The sequence below is a fragment of the Fukomys damarensis genome, unplaced genomic scaffold (assembly GCF_012274545.1).
Source record: "Fukomys damarensis isolate Sample0158 unplaced genomic scaffold, DMR_v1.0_HiC HiC_scaffold_21, whole genome shotgun sequence".
Taxonomy (NCBI): domain Eukaryota; kingdom Metazoa; phylum Chordata; class Mammalia; order Rodentia; family Bathyergidae; genus Fukomys; species Fukomys damarensis.
This window is the reverse complement of record NW_022900933.1, coordinates 33,532,313-33,550,283: the sequence shown is the minus strand read 5'-3', so window position 1 is coordinate 33,550,283 and position 17,971 is coordinate 33,532,313. Positions and strand designations below refer to the sequence as shown.

Genomic DNA, 17,971 nt, shown 5'->3' with positions numbered 1-17,971 from the left:
AAGAAAAATTTTCCTCATCTGAGTGGCCCAAGTCAATGCTAGTGAGAAAATTATATGAGCCAGGCCCTAAATAATGAATAGGAATTAACTAAGGAGAAATTGAGAGAAAGAGGTGGGAAGAACAGTCCAGGTAGAGAACGGAAATCATTTGTGAGCCCCTTAACACAGGCAGAGTATCCGACAGAGAGGTCAGGGCCAGGGCCTCTGATGCAACATGGTGGTGGAGGGGTCAGTGGGACTGGGCTATGCAAGCTGAATTAAAGATTTCAGGGCCAGGGATTTAGCTCAGTGGTTCCATCACCTACTTCACAAGTGCAAGGTCCCAAGTTCGATCCCCAGTACAAAAAAAAAAAAAAAAAAAATTTCAGTGTTCACTCTGAACAATGAAAGGCTATTGGAACACTTAAAAATAGATACACAACACAGGCTCGTGTTTTAAGGGATTATACTCACTGCCATATACAGAGTGAGTAGGGCACCAGAGACCTGGTAAAAATTTTTCCCAGTAGTCCAGGCAAGAAGCCATGCCAGTCTGGCTAACCTGCTTGTGGGAGAAGCAGAGAAAGCAGGAATCAAAATGCAGGTACTGGAATGACCCCCAGGCTCACAGATCCAGCTCAACAGGGCACCCGTGAGGAAAGAGTTGGAAGAGGTTTCTACTGTAACTCTTAGGAAATGGCTTTGGGAAATTCTGAGTTCAGCTGGGTCAGGCAGGCACTTGAGATTTATTTATAAATTGAGGAGGAGCTGACAGGTGGGCACTTAGAGATAAGGAGTTCAGAGGGCAGGATGGCACTGTGCCTCTTGTATATCTTAGGAAGCCACCGTGGGTATGATGAGGTCAGTTGGGACAGGCGAGAGCCACAGCCAAGCAACCACAAGTGAAGGCCAACGGACATATAAGGCCAGGGCCAGGGCCCACGAGGAGAGGAGTCAGCCAGGTGTGGTGGAGGAAGAGGAGGAGCAGAGGGGTGAGAGATCCTGGAGGACGAAGTGGCGGGCAGCCAAAGGGAAGGGTGGCAGCACAGCCTGGTGCCTCAGTGTCGGTGCTGCTGGGCAGGTAAGTGAGATGAGCTCCGGAGACGTGGGTTCCATTGCTTTAAACCTCGGGGTCAGGCTTCAGACAAGGAGAAGAGGCAAAGCTGCTGAGGCTGTGAACATCAGAGCTGCAGAAGGAAGCAGCCAGAGGAACGAGAGCCAGGGGAAAGGATGCCTTTTATTGTTTTATTGCTGCAAAGTATCTGTTTGTCCCAGTAGGCAAGAGCCAAACATGTTTAAAAGCCCAGGGCAACACTGAGAGGGGGCCATCAGGGTGGGAGAGAGAGCAAAGGGTCCCTAGATGGGGTTTCATAGTCCAGAAGGGCTGGCAGAGTGGAGGGGCCGATGTCTGGGAGCAGGGATTTGTGTTTTGCAGAGGCTGAGGCAGCTGGTTCCCTGAAGGTCTCTCTTTAATGTGAGGTTAGGAGCAAGGCTCTCTGCGGAGGGTGTGGAGATGCTTATGCATTGTGTGTGTGTGTGTGTGTGTGTGTGTGTGTGTGTGTGTGCAGACACCCACATGCCTTGTAAAGGAAGCAGAGAGGTTGGGCTTTGCTCTGCAGTCAGTGCGAGAGTGAGTTGTTACCTTGCTGGGTGGGTGGAGGTTGGAAATCAGATCTCCAGTGACTTGGTGACCAAGGAGCCACATTCCTAGAAGGGAGGGGTGGCTGGGAGCCTGCAGAAAAGGCAAGTCACAGACAGAGGCCCTGCAGCTGGAGGGTCCTAGAAGGCAACAAAGCCCTTGACACTGAAGCTGGAAAGGGCAGAGGAGAGAGCTGGGACAGGGCAAGGTGGAGCCTGGCTCTTCCACTGCATTCAGTGAGGAGCTGCTGAGGAGTGGAGAAGGCCAGCGCCACATGGGCTGCTGTGCTGCACACTGAGAAGCTGCCCTCTGCAGTGTGACAAGAGACTGGGGCTGGGAGACGCTGGGCTTTGAGCAATGTGCTAGTGAGAGATGGCAGGCCCAGCAAAGGCCTGGGCAGCTGGGTGGGAGCAGCCAGGCAGGGCTGACCCAGAGAGGTCAGAGTGTCCCTGTCACCCCACAGGTGGAGCTCATACACATCCAGGCCACGGCAGGGCAAGGGCAAGGGGCAGGGGCCACCACAGGAGGACTGGAGCTGGGGTCGGGGGAGGCCAAGCGCAGAAGAAGGTTGGATCTCCGGAGCCCACTGAGCTTGCTGGGATTTCCTGAGAAACAGAATAAAGACCTGGCCTTGGGGTTCAGGCTGTGGAACCTCATTGATTATGCCCAGTATCTCTTTATTTAGCCGCTATTTGCACAGCATGAAGCACAGCAGTCTTTCTGCCCACTCTTTCTTCAAACCTTTCCCAGTGTCCATACCTCCCTCCCCACACTTAGTTTTCTGCCCAGGAACCCGTTTGCACGTGAATTGGGGCTCTGTTATTCCAGCTTGCAGCTGGTCTTCAGTTTGGATTATTCCTAATTCTTCTGCAGTATTAGGTTTGTCCTCAAACCTAGCCAGTGGCTTTTTAATTTCTCACAATTTGACACCCTGAGGTTGTGAGGGGGAATGTGGCTTCCACTTGGTGTCAACACAGGTGCTGCTACTCAATCACAGAGTCTAAAGACCCTGCAGAGCCTGAGATGTCGCCGCAGCCCCCAGCCGCCCAAGTGTGCTGCAGACCCCACCCCCATTCCTGCTCTCAGTCACAGCTCAACAGACAGTTGAAGCTCAGGGTCTCGGTTGGCCCCACCTTCCTCATGGTGGCCTTCATCCTGTCTCCACCCAGCCTGCTCTGACACTGGGACAAAAGCTCCTCCACCTCATGGCACTTGACTGCTAGGGACAGGCGGAGACAGGAAGTGAGTGCATGGAGCAATGAAAGATATTGCAACAGAGGAGCATTCCCTCTGCCCAGGCGCTGCTCTGTGCCAGCTTGTGGCTTCTTGCTTCTGCTGACTCTCTCACCAGTCCCCGTCTTGCCACCGGCCGCTCTAGTGCTGGGGTCCTGCTTCGCACAACCTTCTCTGTTCTCTCCCTCAGAGCTGCTTTTGTTCCCATCTGGCCCTCATCCCGGCAGCTCCCCCTGCCTAAAGCTCTCCTCTGCTTTTCCTTTGCACCTTGTGTATTGGTCAGCTTTACTTTGCTATGATAAAATGCCCGAGAAAAACAATTTAAAGGAGGAAAGGTTTACTTGGCTCATGGTTTCAGAGGTTTCAGTCTGAATGTCACTGGCTGCAAGGCTTTTAGAATGAAGGCAAGGTAGAACCTCATGCCAGCGACAGTATGTGAAAGAGGAGGCTGCTCATCTCATGGCAGCCAGGAAGCAGGGAGAGGGAAGACAGTCCAGGGAATAATATACCCTTCAAAACCGTGCTCCAAGGGCTCACCTCCTCCAACAAGGGCTCTTCTCTGGAAGTGTCCACCACCAGCCAAAAGCATCACTAGCTCAGGCCAAGTTTTCACTATGTGAGCTTCGGGGAACATTCTAGACCCAGTGTGTCACATCTTGTTAGCTTTTTCAAATCTGTCAGTTCTCACATCCTCCAGAAGCCTTTCTTGTGGTGGAGCAGGTATGCCCAAGGTTCCTTCTTGCCTGTCATGTCTACTCTTCAGACCTAGTGGTATCAGCTAGTTAACTGCCCATCTTTGCAACAGCTCCTCAGGGCCAGGACGCTGCTCTCTGTCCCCCACTCACACAGAGCCTAACCTGGGGCCTTGCATGTGCGCTTGTGTCAACGCAGAGCCCTGCATGCTTGTGCTGTACATTCCGAGAGCTCAGACTCGAGGCAGATGTGCTCGGCCAGTGGTCCTCTGTGCGGCAACAAAGGTGCAGTCAAATTTCAGGAGAAGGGCAGAAAGAAGAGAGGGCTGAAGTCACAGCTGGAAAGACAGCTAAGGAGGTACCTATTTGAGCAGGTGACAGCTAAGTGGTTTCCAAGAGTGGGAAAGAGAGTTTTCTATGAGCACTGGGAGGGGACGGAGCACCCAGGAAAAGCTTCTTCTGTGAGGTGTGACAGGCAGCAGGTAGGGCTCAAGGGGTGGGCTATAAGCTGTCTGCTCTGCACCTGGGGACCACAGTTATAGGGCAGCTGCTTGCTGCAGGATCCTACTTGGTGACAGACATGAACATACCAGGAAATGCCTGTGGCCGAGACAGGAAGTCAGGGTGAGGAAATGATCCAACCTGCACAAAAGGGGTGAAGAATATTTAGAGGGTGAGAGATCACTTCCAGCACAAGGATTGGGATTTTGCAAACTACTTTCACTCTCTTAATCTCACTAAACAGACCCAGGAAGCGGCAACAGCAAAGATCATGAAATCGAGCTCTGAGACCCGACTCTGAATCCCAGACAGCGCACACACTAACTTCCGACCTGGGGTAAGTTACACATCATGCCCTCTTGGAGGTCTGCACAACCAACACAGTGGTGATACAGGAATGACAACACCTACTTTGTGGGGTGACTGAGGGTTCAAATGAGGTTCCACTAGAGAGCTTTCATTAGCCACTGAAAGGAATGCAAAAGGGTCCCTGCCTGGATCTCAGCTCACCTCTCTTCCATGGTTCTTTCTTGCAGACTTATTGTTTCCAAATGGCCTTTCCCTTTTATCATCTCCTCCTTTTTGTTGGCCTCTGGGCTCCCATCTACTGTGAGCCCCCATGCAGCACCCCTAGCAGAGGCTCTCCATACCCTCCCTCTACCAAGAGCAGCCACGGCTCCCGGGCGTCTTCCAGCAGCAACGACTTCGCCTTCCGCCTGTACCGGAGACTGGTTCTGCAGCACCCGAGTCAGAACATCTTCTTCTCCCCTGTGAGCATCTCTACCTCCCTGGCCATGTTGTCCCTAGGGGCCCACTCAGCCACCAAGGCTCAGATCCTCAGGACCCTGGGCTTCAACCTCACAGCCACACCAGAATCTGCAATCCACCATGGTTTCCAGCAGCTGGTCCATACACTCAGAGTCCCCAACAAAGAACTGGACTTGAGAATGGGCAGCTCCCTCTTTGTCAGAAAAGGACTACAGCTACAGGCAAGTTTCTTAGACAGAGCCAAGAGGCTGTATGAGTCGAAGGTCTTTTCTGTCGATTTCTCCAACACCTTCACTGTCCAGAGGATCAACAGCTATGTGGAGAAGGAGACCAAAGGGAAGGTGATGAATTTAATTCAAGACCTCGACCCCCTGACAGTCATGGTCCTGGTGAACCACATTTTCTTTAAAGGTAAGGATCTGATTTTTGTTCTGTTTGTCTGCTTAGTCAAATTTGCAAGCCAGACAAGTCCTAGATTGACCATAGGGTGGAGTTGTGGGAGGCCCTGAATTCTACTCAGCCTAGCCACCAGCTGACTGGAAGACATTGCATGTTTTGTGCACTCTCTGCTAGCATCATTTATCGACTAGGATGGGGGCCCAGTCTTTCGATAGACAGATTTGGTGACCTGAGGGGCTGGCCTGGGCAGACAGCCCCCAGGAAACATCTTCTAGAAACTAGCTTGGGAGAAAGGGTCTTCTCTCCTGTGACCAGCAACAGCCACTTGAAGGTTTTAGAGCAGTGACACGGAGCTCTCTGACAAGCCGTGACTGACATTTTGCTATTTGTTTTCTATGATATGAATGTCTTTTTTTGTTCCTAATTTTCTTCATTCCATCTTTTGTTTTGAAATATTATGTAATGTGCCATCTTAATTCTCTTATCTTTTATTCAAAAATTTGGGGTTATTTTCTTAGTGTTTGCCTTAGGGATTACATTTAACATGTTAATTTATAATAATCTAGTTTGAATTAAGACTAATAGTCATTTCAATAGCTGCATTCTTTCTCATCTGTCTTATGCTACTCTCATGAGTTATAACTTCACGATCCATGTGCTCATCCACATAGATTCATCATCATTGCTCTGAGTTGTCTTTTAAATCAGAGAAAGTACACAAACAAAAGTACTTTATGCTACATTTTGTGTTCAGCTACATAATTTTCTTTACTGGTGCCCTTTATTTCTTTCTATAGACTCAATATATTGTCTAGTCCCCTCATTTCAGCCCAATGGACTTTCTTTAGTCTTTCTTGTCAGCTAGATCTGCTAACAACAAATTCTCTCAATTTTTGTTTGTCAGGAACTATTCATTTCTCTTTTGTTTTTTGGAAGATAGCTTTGCCAAATGCAGATGTGCTGTTGGTAGAGTGATCTGTTTTATCTTTGCACTTTGAATACGTTATCCACTTTCCTTCTGGTTCCTCTGTGCTATGGTTTGAGTCTTGTTCCCCAAAAGCCATATATTGAAGACTTGGTCTCTAGCTTGTGCAGCTATGGGGTGGTGGTGGAACCTTTAGGACAGTATTGGGACTGTAATGCCTTTGAAAGGACCACATAGCTCTCAGTCTTTCTTCTTTCTAACTGCCATGAAGTGAGCAACTTTGCTCTACTAAATGCTCCCTGCCACGCTAGACTTGCTCACCACAGGCCCAAAGGCAGTACAACCAAATGACCATGGACTGAAGCCTCTGAAACTATAAGCCAAATTAGATCTCCTCCTTTTAAAATGCTTATCTCAGATTTTTTTGTCACAGTGACCAAAAGCAGACTAATCACAGTTTCTGCTAAGAAATCATCTATTATTTTCATTGAGGATATCTTGCATGTGCTAAGTTGGTTGCCATGATTCTTTCTTTGCTTTTGACTGATATGCTGTATCTACATATGGATCTCTTTGAGCAGAGGCTACTTGGAAATTGTTGAGTGTTTTGAAAGTGTACAGTAATGATTTTCATCAAAACTGGGAGGTTTTTCATGAAAAAATAAAACAAAATTTCATAACAATCGAATGACAATACTTAATACGCTATATATCATTATCTTCAAAGTGGATAGTGTATAAGACATAGACAAAAAAGAAACAGATAAAGGCACAAAACTTACTCTTCAGGGCAGTTTTTTTGAATAGTCTCATGTGTATATCTTTAATGTCTGATAGTGTCTGAGGTCTCAGTGTGTCTGAGGTAGCATTCATTTTTCTCTATCCCTTTTCTCTGTGTTCCTCATGCTGTGTAATCTATACTACTAGTCATTTGCCTCTGCCAGTTCTAATCTCCCAAGAATTTTTCACTTCAATTGTTGTACTTTTCAACTCTAGAATTTTCACCTGGCACTTAAAAACTAATTTTCTTGCTATTATTTGGCATGTCATCGTTGTCATACCTTCCTTTACATACTTGAATATCTTGATTTCCCTTAGCTCTTTGAATAAACTTTAAAGAATTTGACAAAGAGGGCCACCATCTGGACTTTATCAAGAACAATTTTTATCATTTCCCCCCATGTATGGGAAGTACTTTCTTGTTTTAGTTCACATCTCATTTTATAAGCTAGATATCTTAAATAATGTAATGCAGCAACTCTGGAAGTAAGTTTATTTCTCTCCCAAGGGTTGTTGTTGCTGCTGTTTATTGTAATAATTGGTGATTCGTTTGTTTTTGTTTTTGTTTTTTGCATCGGTGGAGTTTGGAAGCAGATCAGATACAACTTCACAAGTAATGTTTTCTGGGCTAGCACAAAATTGACAATTCTTTAGGAATGAGATTTTTCCAGCTGTATCTTTTCCCTCTAGTGGCTCCCAGGCTGCTGGATTTCACTGTAAGCGTGGGGTATTATTTTTCAAAGTCACTGCAGAGTTGGAGAAGGAGGTGTGGTACTAAGACAAGTTAAAATATTATGAAATATTGCTGCTGTTTATTGTAATAATTGGTGATTCGTTTGTTTAGCGATTTTTCTGAAATAATTCTTTAAAGCCTGGGCTTTCTCATACGTGACTGCTAAAGTTCTTTCTTGGTTAGTTACATAATAAGTTAGGATAGGACAGAGATTTTTTTAAAATGCCCCATAAAATAATCTCCCAATCTTTGCTGAGGGTCTCTGTGTACATGATGGAGCTTGCAATCAGCATTCAGCTGAGGAGTCTACAATGGTCTTCAGCTCTCACCTTCTGACTGTGAAAACTGAGATCAGCTGAAGGTGAGAGCACACAGCCTTCTGTAAGAGTTAAAGATTATGCACAGGGCTTTACACATTTATGTGACCTCACTGTGGGCTGAGAATATGTTAGAACTTTAAAAAGCTTCTGTGAAGCTTCTATTCCTTAGCCTTTTATTAAAATTCTTTGGTCTATTGTGTGTCTTATCTGTTATCCATCAGCCAGGCAGACTTGAACTTAGAACACTCGCCTAGAATTGTGTTTGACAAATATTTCCATATTCCCCAGTAGAAAGCTCCAATCAAATGCACGAGCGTGTCTTTTAGGGAACCATCAGACCGGTTCAGTAACAATAACTTTTTTGTAATAAAGCTTTGAAAGTTCTTAGTATCAGAAACACAGGTTACTATTTTTTCAAGGCTACTTCTTCCCTGAGGAAGGAAGAAAGGGACTGGTACCAGCTAAAAATGCCATAAAGGCAGCTGTTCTCATCAAGATTCTGTCATTTATCCTTGAGTAAACTCTCCCCTGTTTGCTGCAAGTCTTTGGTTAATTTCAAGAGCACTAAGAATGTTGATTCTGAGCATTTTTTCTAGTTATACTAAAGGAAGAGTGAATATATTAGGGTCCTTACACTACCATTTTTGCTTATGTGGTTATACCTTCTACCCCATCTGTCCTCTTGAGCTCTTTGGTTAGTGCATTGTTTGCTCCACTTGTTATTTTCGGCCGGACACAGCTGCAAAATTTATCACTGCCTATAACTGTTACAGAAAATACTTTCTGAGGGTAATGTGGTTTTTTTGTTTGTTTGTTTGTTTTTGTTTTTGTTTTTTGCATCGGTGGAGTTTGGAAGCAGATCAGATACAACTTCACAAGTAATGTTTTCTGGGCTAGCACAAATTTTGTTTTTTTTCGGCACAGAGGGAGTCTGGAAGCAGATCAGATACAACTTCACAAGTAATGTTTTCTGGGCTAGCACAAAATTGACAATTCTTTAGGAATGAGATTTTTCCAGCTGTATCTTTTCCCTCTAGTGGCTCCCAGGCTGCTGGATTTCACTGTAAGCGTGGGGTATTATTTTTCAAAGTCACTGCAGAGTTGGAGAAGGAGGTGTGGTACTAAGACAAGTTAAAATAGTATGAAATGTACTGTCCTTGCCAGAATTCAGCTATTTTTCTTCAGCCATTTGCTCCCTAGTTAGCTGTAAGAATTTGGTCCATTTTCAGGTTTCTAAAAAAAGTGACACTGACCCTTGTTAGCAGTTTATTCATTGCTTTTGTGGAGAATGAGTTCTCAGAGGTCCTTGTCTCCCCCCTTTCTGACTTCCCCTCACTAACTGCACTTATTCATAATGGCCTTTCTCTTCTCTGTACTAGGCAAGTGGATGAAGCCCTTTAACCCCGCAGATACTCACAAAAGCTACCCATTTCGGGTGAACAAGCAGACCACTGTGCACATCCCCATGATGCAACAGATGGAAAAGTTTGCTTTCGGAGTGGATCCAAAGCTGAACTGCTCTGTGCTGCAGATGGACTACAAGGGAGAAGCCATGGCCCTCTTTGTCCTTCCCGGGGAGGGCAAGATGAGGCAGCTGGAACAGGAGTTGTCAACCAGGACTCTGAGAAGGTGGATCCGCTCCCTCCAGAAGAGGTAGGCATTTGTGTCAGTCGATGGGACTTGAACCACGTGACGGGGGCACAGCCAAGGATGGAGGGGGGATTATGGTAAAGCACTGTTAAGCGATCAGTCCTACGAATCGAGCACCAGCTGCCTGCTGCTCAGTGAGCTTGGTACTGTGCAGGGCATGTTCACATCTGAATGCCACCATCACCTGGGAAGTGAGGGCTGTCATCACGGCCCCTCACCCCACACGTCACTTCACAGGTAAGGAAAGCGTGGTTCCATGAGGGGTGAGAGAATTGCCCCAGTCATATCACCTCAGAGCTCTCCTGCCACTGTAGCTGTCATTGTGCCAGCAGGGTACACTCTAGAAGCCAATCTGGTATTGACCTACGTGGAATCATTTTGTAAAAGCAATCAGACAAACTGTAAAAGCATTGGTCCTCACCTTTAAAATCAGGATAATAATACTACTGAATGGGATGGGTGATTGAAAAGATAAAATGTTACTACTTTTAAAGTGCTTAAATGGGGAGAGTAGGCAGTCAGTAAATGTTAGCGAAATGTACTATTATTAGTTCTGTAATTATCAGGGAGGGCACAAAGTAGTACTAACTACATGATGTAAAGAAACATCAAAGTCTTATTTTCAGTCTCTGAGCAATATTTTCTTGGCAGCAACAGCATGACACCAAGGTGTTGGTAGCCCAGGAAGAGAAAAGATAAGATTGAGAATAACTGCCATTAATGATGACAGTGACCACTGTCCGAGGGAAAGGCAGGAAAAGTGTGGAGGAGCAGAGGAAGAACATGTTCAGCTGAGACTGTGGGAGGCTTCAAGGAGGAGACGATAGCATCTGAATTAATTTCAAGTAGCTCAGTTATTAACTTAAGTGTGGGTGGAGCATGAACACAGAGAGGTCGGAAGGGCATGTTTGGCAAAGGAAACCCACAGGCAAAGATGTGCAGCCGGGGACCCACAGGTACCACCGGCCATTTGAGCAGTTTCTTCTCATCTCAGACTGCACAGGGCTGGGGCCAGGGAGGGGAGGAGACAGGGGCTGCAGGGGGAGGAAGCACAGAGCAGCGGGGAAGCCCAGAGAGGATGGAGATGCCCAGGCCAGCACAGGGGCCAACGTGGACGGGAGGGAGCTATCCATGGTGTCAGGAGAGGCTTTTCCACAAGGACTGAAAGGTGTTTCTGGGACACTTTTGTGCTTTCACTTTTGAACCACGACTAAGCTCTCCCATCGGTAAATGGAGGAAACTCCTGGTGAGCACACCTGAGACGGAGTCTGGGATGTAGCGAATGCTCAGTACATGTAGGCGGTTTGCTTGTGGTTCAGGGACACTGGCACAGAGGAAGAAAATAACATGCCAAATTTTAAGGTCATGCTGTCTAACATTGTGGCCGCCGTTGTGTGTAGCTATTCAAGCTCCAGTGGAGTCAACTTCAAAGTTTATCTCTTGTGCTGGCATTGCTTCAGCTTGCTTGGTTGTCGAACGTGGCTGGTGGCTGCCATACTGGGCAGTGCAGGATAGGAATATTGCCAGCTTTGCAGGCTTCCACTGGACTTGGCTCCTCTAGGGATTATCAGGGCTCAAGAAGGGCCACTGGGGCAGCCTCCAGCAGCGGGTTTAAATGAAACCCCATCACCCTCTGACGCCTTCCACTGGTCTCCGCCTTAGGTACCCCTGCTGGGCCACCTCACTTCTGCCCTATTTCATTATGGAACCCATTGGTCTTCTTGGTGCTTTGGTGCTGGGCCTTCTTAGCTGTGGGTGGGCTGGGATATGTGAACCCCTTTAGCAGCAACGAACAGTGCCGGGAGGAAGAGCAGATGCTACCTAGAAGGAGAGGTGGACTCGTATGTACCAGGGGCTACAACCTCACCTTTTGCTTCTCCCTTCTCCACAGGCAGATCGAGGTCTTCATCCCCAAATTTTCCATTTCTGCCTCCTATGACCTGGAAACCGTCCTTCCAAAGATGGGCATCTGTGATGCCTTTGGCAAAAATGCTGATTTTTCTGGGATTACAAAGACAGGCTTTCTGCAAGTTTCCAAAGTGAGTTGATGGGGGAGAGAGTTTGTAGAAAGCCCGTGCTGGAAACACCCATAGAATTGGCTGGTGGAGAATGGAGGGCTCTCATTTTGCTGGCATGGAAACAGAGGCCCATGAAGAGGAAACATTTCTTCATGGCCTGCAGAAAGGTCCCACAGCTGCCGGGCCTGTGGCTCTACGGCCACCACACCTTCTACCTAAGGCACCTTTCACCCTCCTTCAGGCACACATTCTCAAGGCCCAACTCTGGCTTTGCCTTAGGCGTTTGACTTCACTTCCTTCCTTCCTACAGTTTCAGTCCCCACAGGCACCAAGGGGCTGCCTTGACCATGGTAGAGATGGTGTTTGGTCTACAGAGCTGAGAAGGAGGGAGGGAGGGTGGGAGAAAGAGTGAGGTGAGGAAGGGGAGGGAGAGAGGGAGAGGGAGAGGGAGAGGGGGGATATCACTGTGTTCATCTTCCCAAGGCAATAGTGAACCCATCATCTCTGGGGTTACTTGACTTACCCCCATTCACACACAGCCTTCTGAACCTTGACCTAATTTGATAATGGACTATAATGGTCAGTGGTAGTCTGGGGGCCACTGAAAGAAACTTTCTCCATTGGTCCCCAGGGAAGGAATGCAAAAAAAAGTTCCCACTGAAATCAAATGAGGAAAACGAACATTTTCCCACAGGAAAAATTTATGTGCCCCTATGGAAAATCATGCCTGTGGTCAGAGAAAGCCCCTGAAGCTCAGGAGCACATGAGTCCCAGGTCAAGAACCTCCTCCCTAGAAGACAAGAAGGCACCAGCCTTTGTATACCCAGCCCAGGTAACAGTGTCACCATGGGAGCCACTGGTGTTTGTTTTTCTCTTATCAGGCTACTCACAAGGCTGTGCTGGACATCGGTGAGGAGGGGACGGAGGCTGTAGCAGCCACTGCCACCAAGCTCATAGTCCGGTCCAAGGATAAGCCATTTTCTCCTGCCTTACACTTCGACAAGCCCTTCCTGATGATGCTCCTGGATAAAGGCACAAAGTCTACTCTCTTCATTGGGAAAGTTGAGAATCCCACTAAAGCCTAGGTGGGACCTGACCTGTTGACTGATTATACGCTAATAAAGATGCACAGGGAATAACCAGCAGCACTGCCTGCACTCCCAGGGTGATGCTGAGGTCTATCTCCTCCTGGTTTAAGGGTCCACCTCACCCCAGAAAAGCTGTTTTTGTGGTGGGGATGCATTTTCCAAGGCAAAGCATCAGACTGACAACAGAGGCCCCGGGCCTGAGCCCAAGCCCAGGAACCCGGGCAGTGGCCCTTTCCATCAGCTCTCCACCAGCTTTGGAGGAGTGTGGCTGGGCTGACTAGCTCCATTCCTCAGAGCCCCGGAAGGATGCTGTTCAGACCAGGAGCCTCTATTGCAGAACTACAGTAGCACAGTCAGAAACCGCAAATGTGACTTTAGCCACAACAGGGCTCCCTGGTACCTGCAGGGTCCTGATCTGATTGATGCCACCCTAGAACATTCAGCAGCTGTGTGAATTCATTCTTCGTCTGTTAAACAACAACGTACTAAGCATTTACTGTTTGTTAGGAGAGAATCAGATGAATGAGGTCCCCGGATTGTTGGACCTTAATGGAGAAGACGGGTCACCCGAGAATAACAGAATGAAAGCCACACATGATGGGATCTCAGCAGATTCGAGTCGTGGCTTGAACATATCTCACAGGATGTGAGGAGGGGTCACGAGAGGGCAGGGCAGTGTTGTGTGAGCACAGAGGCAGTGAGCCAGGACCAAGCGGAGGTGTCAGAGGGGGTAGAGGGAAGATCCTTTGCCTGGAGCATCCTGTGTCACACACACAATGGCAGAAGCTAGGACACAGAGTATAAGGAGGTAGAATCATGTGGGGAGGGTGTAGTGGCCAACAAAAGTGGTCTGGGCTGGGGCGGGGGGAGCAGAAGGCCAGCTGGACTCCTCGGGCAGGAAAATGACAAGGGCCTGAGGAAGGGCTGTGCCAGTCTTCTTGTGCTGGCTGCCTTCCTGACACTGTCACACCTGCACACAGCCCTCTGGGGGCTCAGCTCCTCCCTGCTGGCTTGCAGTAACAACAGTCTGGCTCCCTTTTGTGTGTCCTGAGAGCCACAGTCAGTGCCGTAGGTTATGGTGGGTGATCCCTAGGCAGAGAGGCAGCTTATGCTCTTTGAGTCATCTTCACCATTCCTCCTGACCCCTCTGCTAGGTGGCCATATCACCTCTCACTGGAGGGTGGGTACCCAGGCACCCAAAGGCCCAGAAATGCCTTTCCCAGGGGTGCCGATGTGCCCCCCCAGTGTGCCATCTGCAGTGCTTTCACATGGAAAGGACTAGAGCGCAAGGGGTCATGCTGGGGAGCTGGCAGAAACTTCAGAGGAGCCGAGTCCACAAACACACACACACACACACACACACACACACACACACACACACCTAACTCTGGTCCATAAAGAGCCCATCAGGGACCCCAAGTCAGAAAACTGGTCCAGGCTGTGGGATGGCTGGGGCAGGATTAGAAGCAGGAGCAGAGCCCAGAATGGGAGGCTGCAGCCCCAACTGAGCTTCCTCCCTGAGGGTCACGGTGGAGGAAGAGCCATCCTCCCTCTTGGGAGCACAGTGGGCCACACAAGGCTCCATGCTCAGTGGAACAAAGGAAATAATGGGCATGAAGAACTGGCTGGGGACACCTGGGTTGTTCAGAGTGGATCCTTTGTAGTAACACCCGGAATCCCCGGGGTTGGAGAGGCCACCACCTCCCCCAACCTTCTTACAGGTGACATCACAGCTGCAGGCAGGTGCTACTCTTTCGGCCATGCGTCAGTCAGCAGGTGCAGACTGGTTCCCTTGCGGGGGAGGCTCTGTTTGCTGTTTTTTGAGATGCTTCTTTTGATCTGTTTTCAAATGTAGCTCATCTTCATTTTGAAATCTGTTGTAATTGAGTGCATTAGGATGTCAGCCAGAGTCAAATGCTTTTGGAGAAACATTTGTCCCTTGGATTACCCAAGAGGAGGAAGTAGATCACCCCACACAGGGCCCCTTGGGAGCCCCAGGTTGTTCAGGAGGAAGAGGGCCAGGGGTAGGTGTGGGCATGAGCCTCTGGGACCTTAAGCGGTGGGAGGGAAGGAGTGGGATCGCCCCCTACAGGGTGGAGAGCGAAACTGAGCTTGGGGCTTGTGGTTTGAGGGATTATAAAAAGGCTCTCTTCACTTTGTTAATTTCTTTTGCTGTGTAAAGCTGTTTAATTTGATGTTGTTGATTCTTTGTAATATTTCCTGTGCAATCAGAATTTTTTTCATAAAGTCTTTGCCTATACTTATGTCTTCTAGAGTTTTACCTATTCTATACTCCAGCAGATTGTTTCTGTTTTAATATTTAGATCTTTGATCCATTTCAATTTTAGTTTAGGGCATGGTGGGGAAAATGTTTACCAGCTGTTCCTCAGACAAAGGATTAATATCTATAATATATGAAAAACTAAATATATGAAAACTATAATATATGAAGAACTAAAAAAATCATACCCTCCAAATTTAAAACCCTAATCTAGAAATGAGCAACTGAAATAAATAGATGCTTCTCAGATACAGTACAAACAGCAAATAAGTATATGAAAAGTATGTTCAACATCACTGGTCACTTGAAAAATGCAAATTAAAACATCACTGAGATTCTGTCTCACTCTAGAAAGAATGGTTATCATAAAGAAATCAACCAATAGCCAACACTGGAGAGGCTGTAGAGAAAAAGGAGGTCTTCTCCATTATTGGTGGGAGTGTAAACTGGTAAAACCAATATGGTAATCAGTATGATCATCCATTACAAAACTAAAACTAGAGGTTCCATTTGACCCAGATATTCCTCTTCTAGGTATCTTCCTGAAACAGTTAAAAGCATCATACCACAGTGATCCATGCACATGCATGTTTATAGCAGCATGATTTATAATAGCTAAATCTTGGAAACAGCCCATGCATCCACCAACAGATGAACTGATAAAGAAAATGTGACATTATGTGCAACTCTACCATAAAGGATAAACTTCAGGTGTTTTTAGGCAAATGGATGCATCTTGAAACCACAGTTTTAAGTGAAATAAGTCAGAAACACAAGTTTAAATATCACATTGTTTCTCTTGTCTGAGAAACCCAAAGGATAAATAAGGAGCAAAATGGAGGATAGATATTGGGAAATAGGAAGAACTTGCTCAATTGAGAAAGGAACAAGGCAGGGGGGAAGGGAAACAGAAAAGAGATTAAAAAGAGAATGAAGGGCCAGGATTTAGCTCAGTGGTGCTGCTGCTTGCCTCAAAAGCACAAGGTCCCAAGTTTGATTCGTGGTACAAAAAAAAGAGAATAAAAGTAAAAATTAGAAACAAAGCTTTCATAAATGGAGAGAGGAAGAAGGGGTGAAGGGAGGGGAGAGAAATGGGAAAAAAAGAAAAAGTAAGCTATATTATGAAAGATATTTTGCACAGATACAAAATCCCTGTGATGAATATGATCATTATATATTGACAACTATACTAATAAAAATAAAATTAAACAAAAATTTAAAAACAGAAATACGGAGCAGGGCCTGAGGCTCTCTTAAGGGTATGGTAGTGCATGCCTGTAATCCCAGGGAAACTGAGGTAGGAGGGATATAAATTCTCAAATGAGTGAGATCTTGCCTCCAAATAAAAAAGGGCTAGGGATGTAGCTTAGTGAGAAGAGCCCATCACTTGTGGGGTGGAGAGAGAGAGAGAGAGAGAGAGAGAGAGAGAGAACGCAGTAGCTGTTTAGCCCATGACTTCAAGATGCCAAATCATCAGCGTAGGATATTAAGAATGATCATCACAGCACAGTATGAGTGTCTCACTCAGGCAGAAGGGCAATGTTCAAAAGGTGGATTCACCGCACCTGGTGAGAGCCAGGTGATAAGGCCTCCAAAGGACGTTCATACAAACAAATACACAAAAACAGGCCCAGAGTACTGAGTTCAGGGCAGCCGGCTCTGGGCTGTGCACAAAGTCAGAGGCACCCGGGCAGTGTTTCCAGCCTTATCTTCAGCTGCTGTCTCTGGAGAGTATTTTTCAAACACCAAGGAGCCCTGCAGTCACCAGCTCCAAGGCTGTTGAGGAACCACCCTGGAATGTAAACAGAAGCAGCCAGGTCCCTTCATGTCCCTGTAGGAGTGTTTCAGGGTGCATCCCAGACACTGTGGGCTGATCGCCCCCGGCACCAGATGCGTGGATTTTCTGGGTGGCTGTGAGTTCTCCACTTGACCTTCCACAGCCCAGCTAATCTGTCTGCAGGTGTTTAATTGAACTGAGCACTTGGTATGGACCAGAGTCAGCACAGAGGCTGGGGTTCATCTACACAGCTCATCCTGCCTGGCGGAGTTTGGGACCTGGAGATATCACAAGGGTGATCACTAAGTTCCAGCACAAGAAGCTGAAGATACTACGTGGTTCAAAATCATCATCTGGGTATCAGCACTGAGAGGCCCCCAAGGGCAGTGCAGTCGCCCCAACTCTGTCCCTGCCCCACAGGGCACAGGTACAAGCAAGGGTGTGTGACATCAAGGACCTCACACGCAAGACAGTTACACAGCGTGGGACAAGGGACAACAGCACTAAACTCAGGAAGGAGGACTTCAAAAGGTCTCCAGCACCAGACCCCAGCTTGGGAACCCAGCCTTATTGCTGCCAAACTGTGCAACCTCATGGACTTTGCATAATCTCCGTCTGCTTCACTTCCCTCCTCTGAAAACCTGTAGCTCCGGTGTCATGAGGCTGTCACGTGAGTGACACAGACAGCAGTGCTTAGGAAATCACTAATCATCAGGGCCCAGGGACTGTTACCCACGTACTCTGCTGTCACCGTAACCCATATCAGGGCAAGTTGTAGATCAAAGATGTTCCTGTCGAGCTCATTTACAGGGAGGTGGAAGCAAGAACCAGGCATCTGCCTGGAAGGCTGTCCCACCATTGCCTCCTCCGTCCCCTGAAGCATCCCTCACGCTGTGTGGCCGACATCCTCACAGCTCAGAACTACAGGCCAGGGGTCCCTTTTCGGTCCCTGGTGTGTGGCCAATCTCTGGTGACAAAACACCCCTGCCACAACCAAGAGGGTCCCGTGGCAAATGGCTCCAGAGTCCAGCTTGCCAATGAAACCCGGCAAGGTACATTTATTAGCTGAAACCAAAAGTAAAATCTGTAACAAAACTAAAAAAGAAAAAGAAAAGTTGTGTAAGAAAGGATGTCTATGTTGCCATTCTTGCCAATAATATAATTACTAAAGGCTACAGAAAGCATTTA

At 47.4% G+C, this 17,971-nt stretch overlaps 1 protein-coding gene across 1 annotated transcript; it reads left to right on the top strand.

The window, feature by feature from the left end:
* Positions 1 to 1,018: 1,018 nt before the first annotated feature.
* On the top strand, positions 1,019 to 14,907 carry Serpina9 (serpin family A member 9). Its single transcript, XM_010609177.2, has 6 exons — positions 1,019 to 1,060; positions 4,289 to 4,381; positions 4,581 to 5,223; positions 9,349 to 9,622; positions 11,511 to 11,658; positions 12,519 to 14,907. Exons 3-6 carry the CDS (start codon positions 4,596 to 4,598, stop codon positions 12,720 to 12,722), a joined length of 1,254 nt encoding a protein of 417 aa, XP_010607479.1. The 5' UTR covers positions 1,019 to 1,060; positions 4,289 to 4,381; positions 4,581 to 4,595; the 3' UTR covers positions 12,723 to 14,907.
* The last annotated feature ends 3,064 nt before the right edge of the window (positions 14,908 to 17,971 follow it).

Coding starts and splice junctions, on each gene's coding strand:
- Serpina9 (XM_010609177.2), top strand. CDS start 4,596: ATGGCCTTTCCCTTTTATCATCTCCTCCTTTTTGTTGGCCTCTGGGCT. Junction 9,623..11,510: donor ATCCGCTCCCTCCAGAAGAG/GTAGGCATTTGT, acceptor CCTTCTCCACAG/GCAGATCGAGGTCTTCATCC. Junction 11,659..12,518: donor GCTTTCTGCAAGTTTCCAAA/GTGAGTTGATGG, acceptor TTCTCTTATCAG/GCTACTCACAAGGCTGTGCT.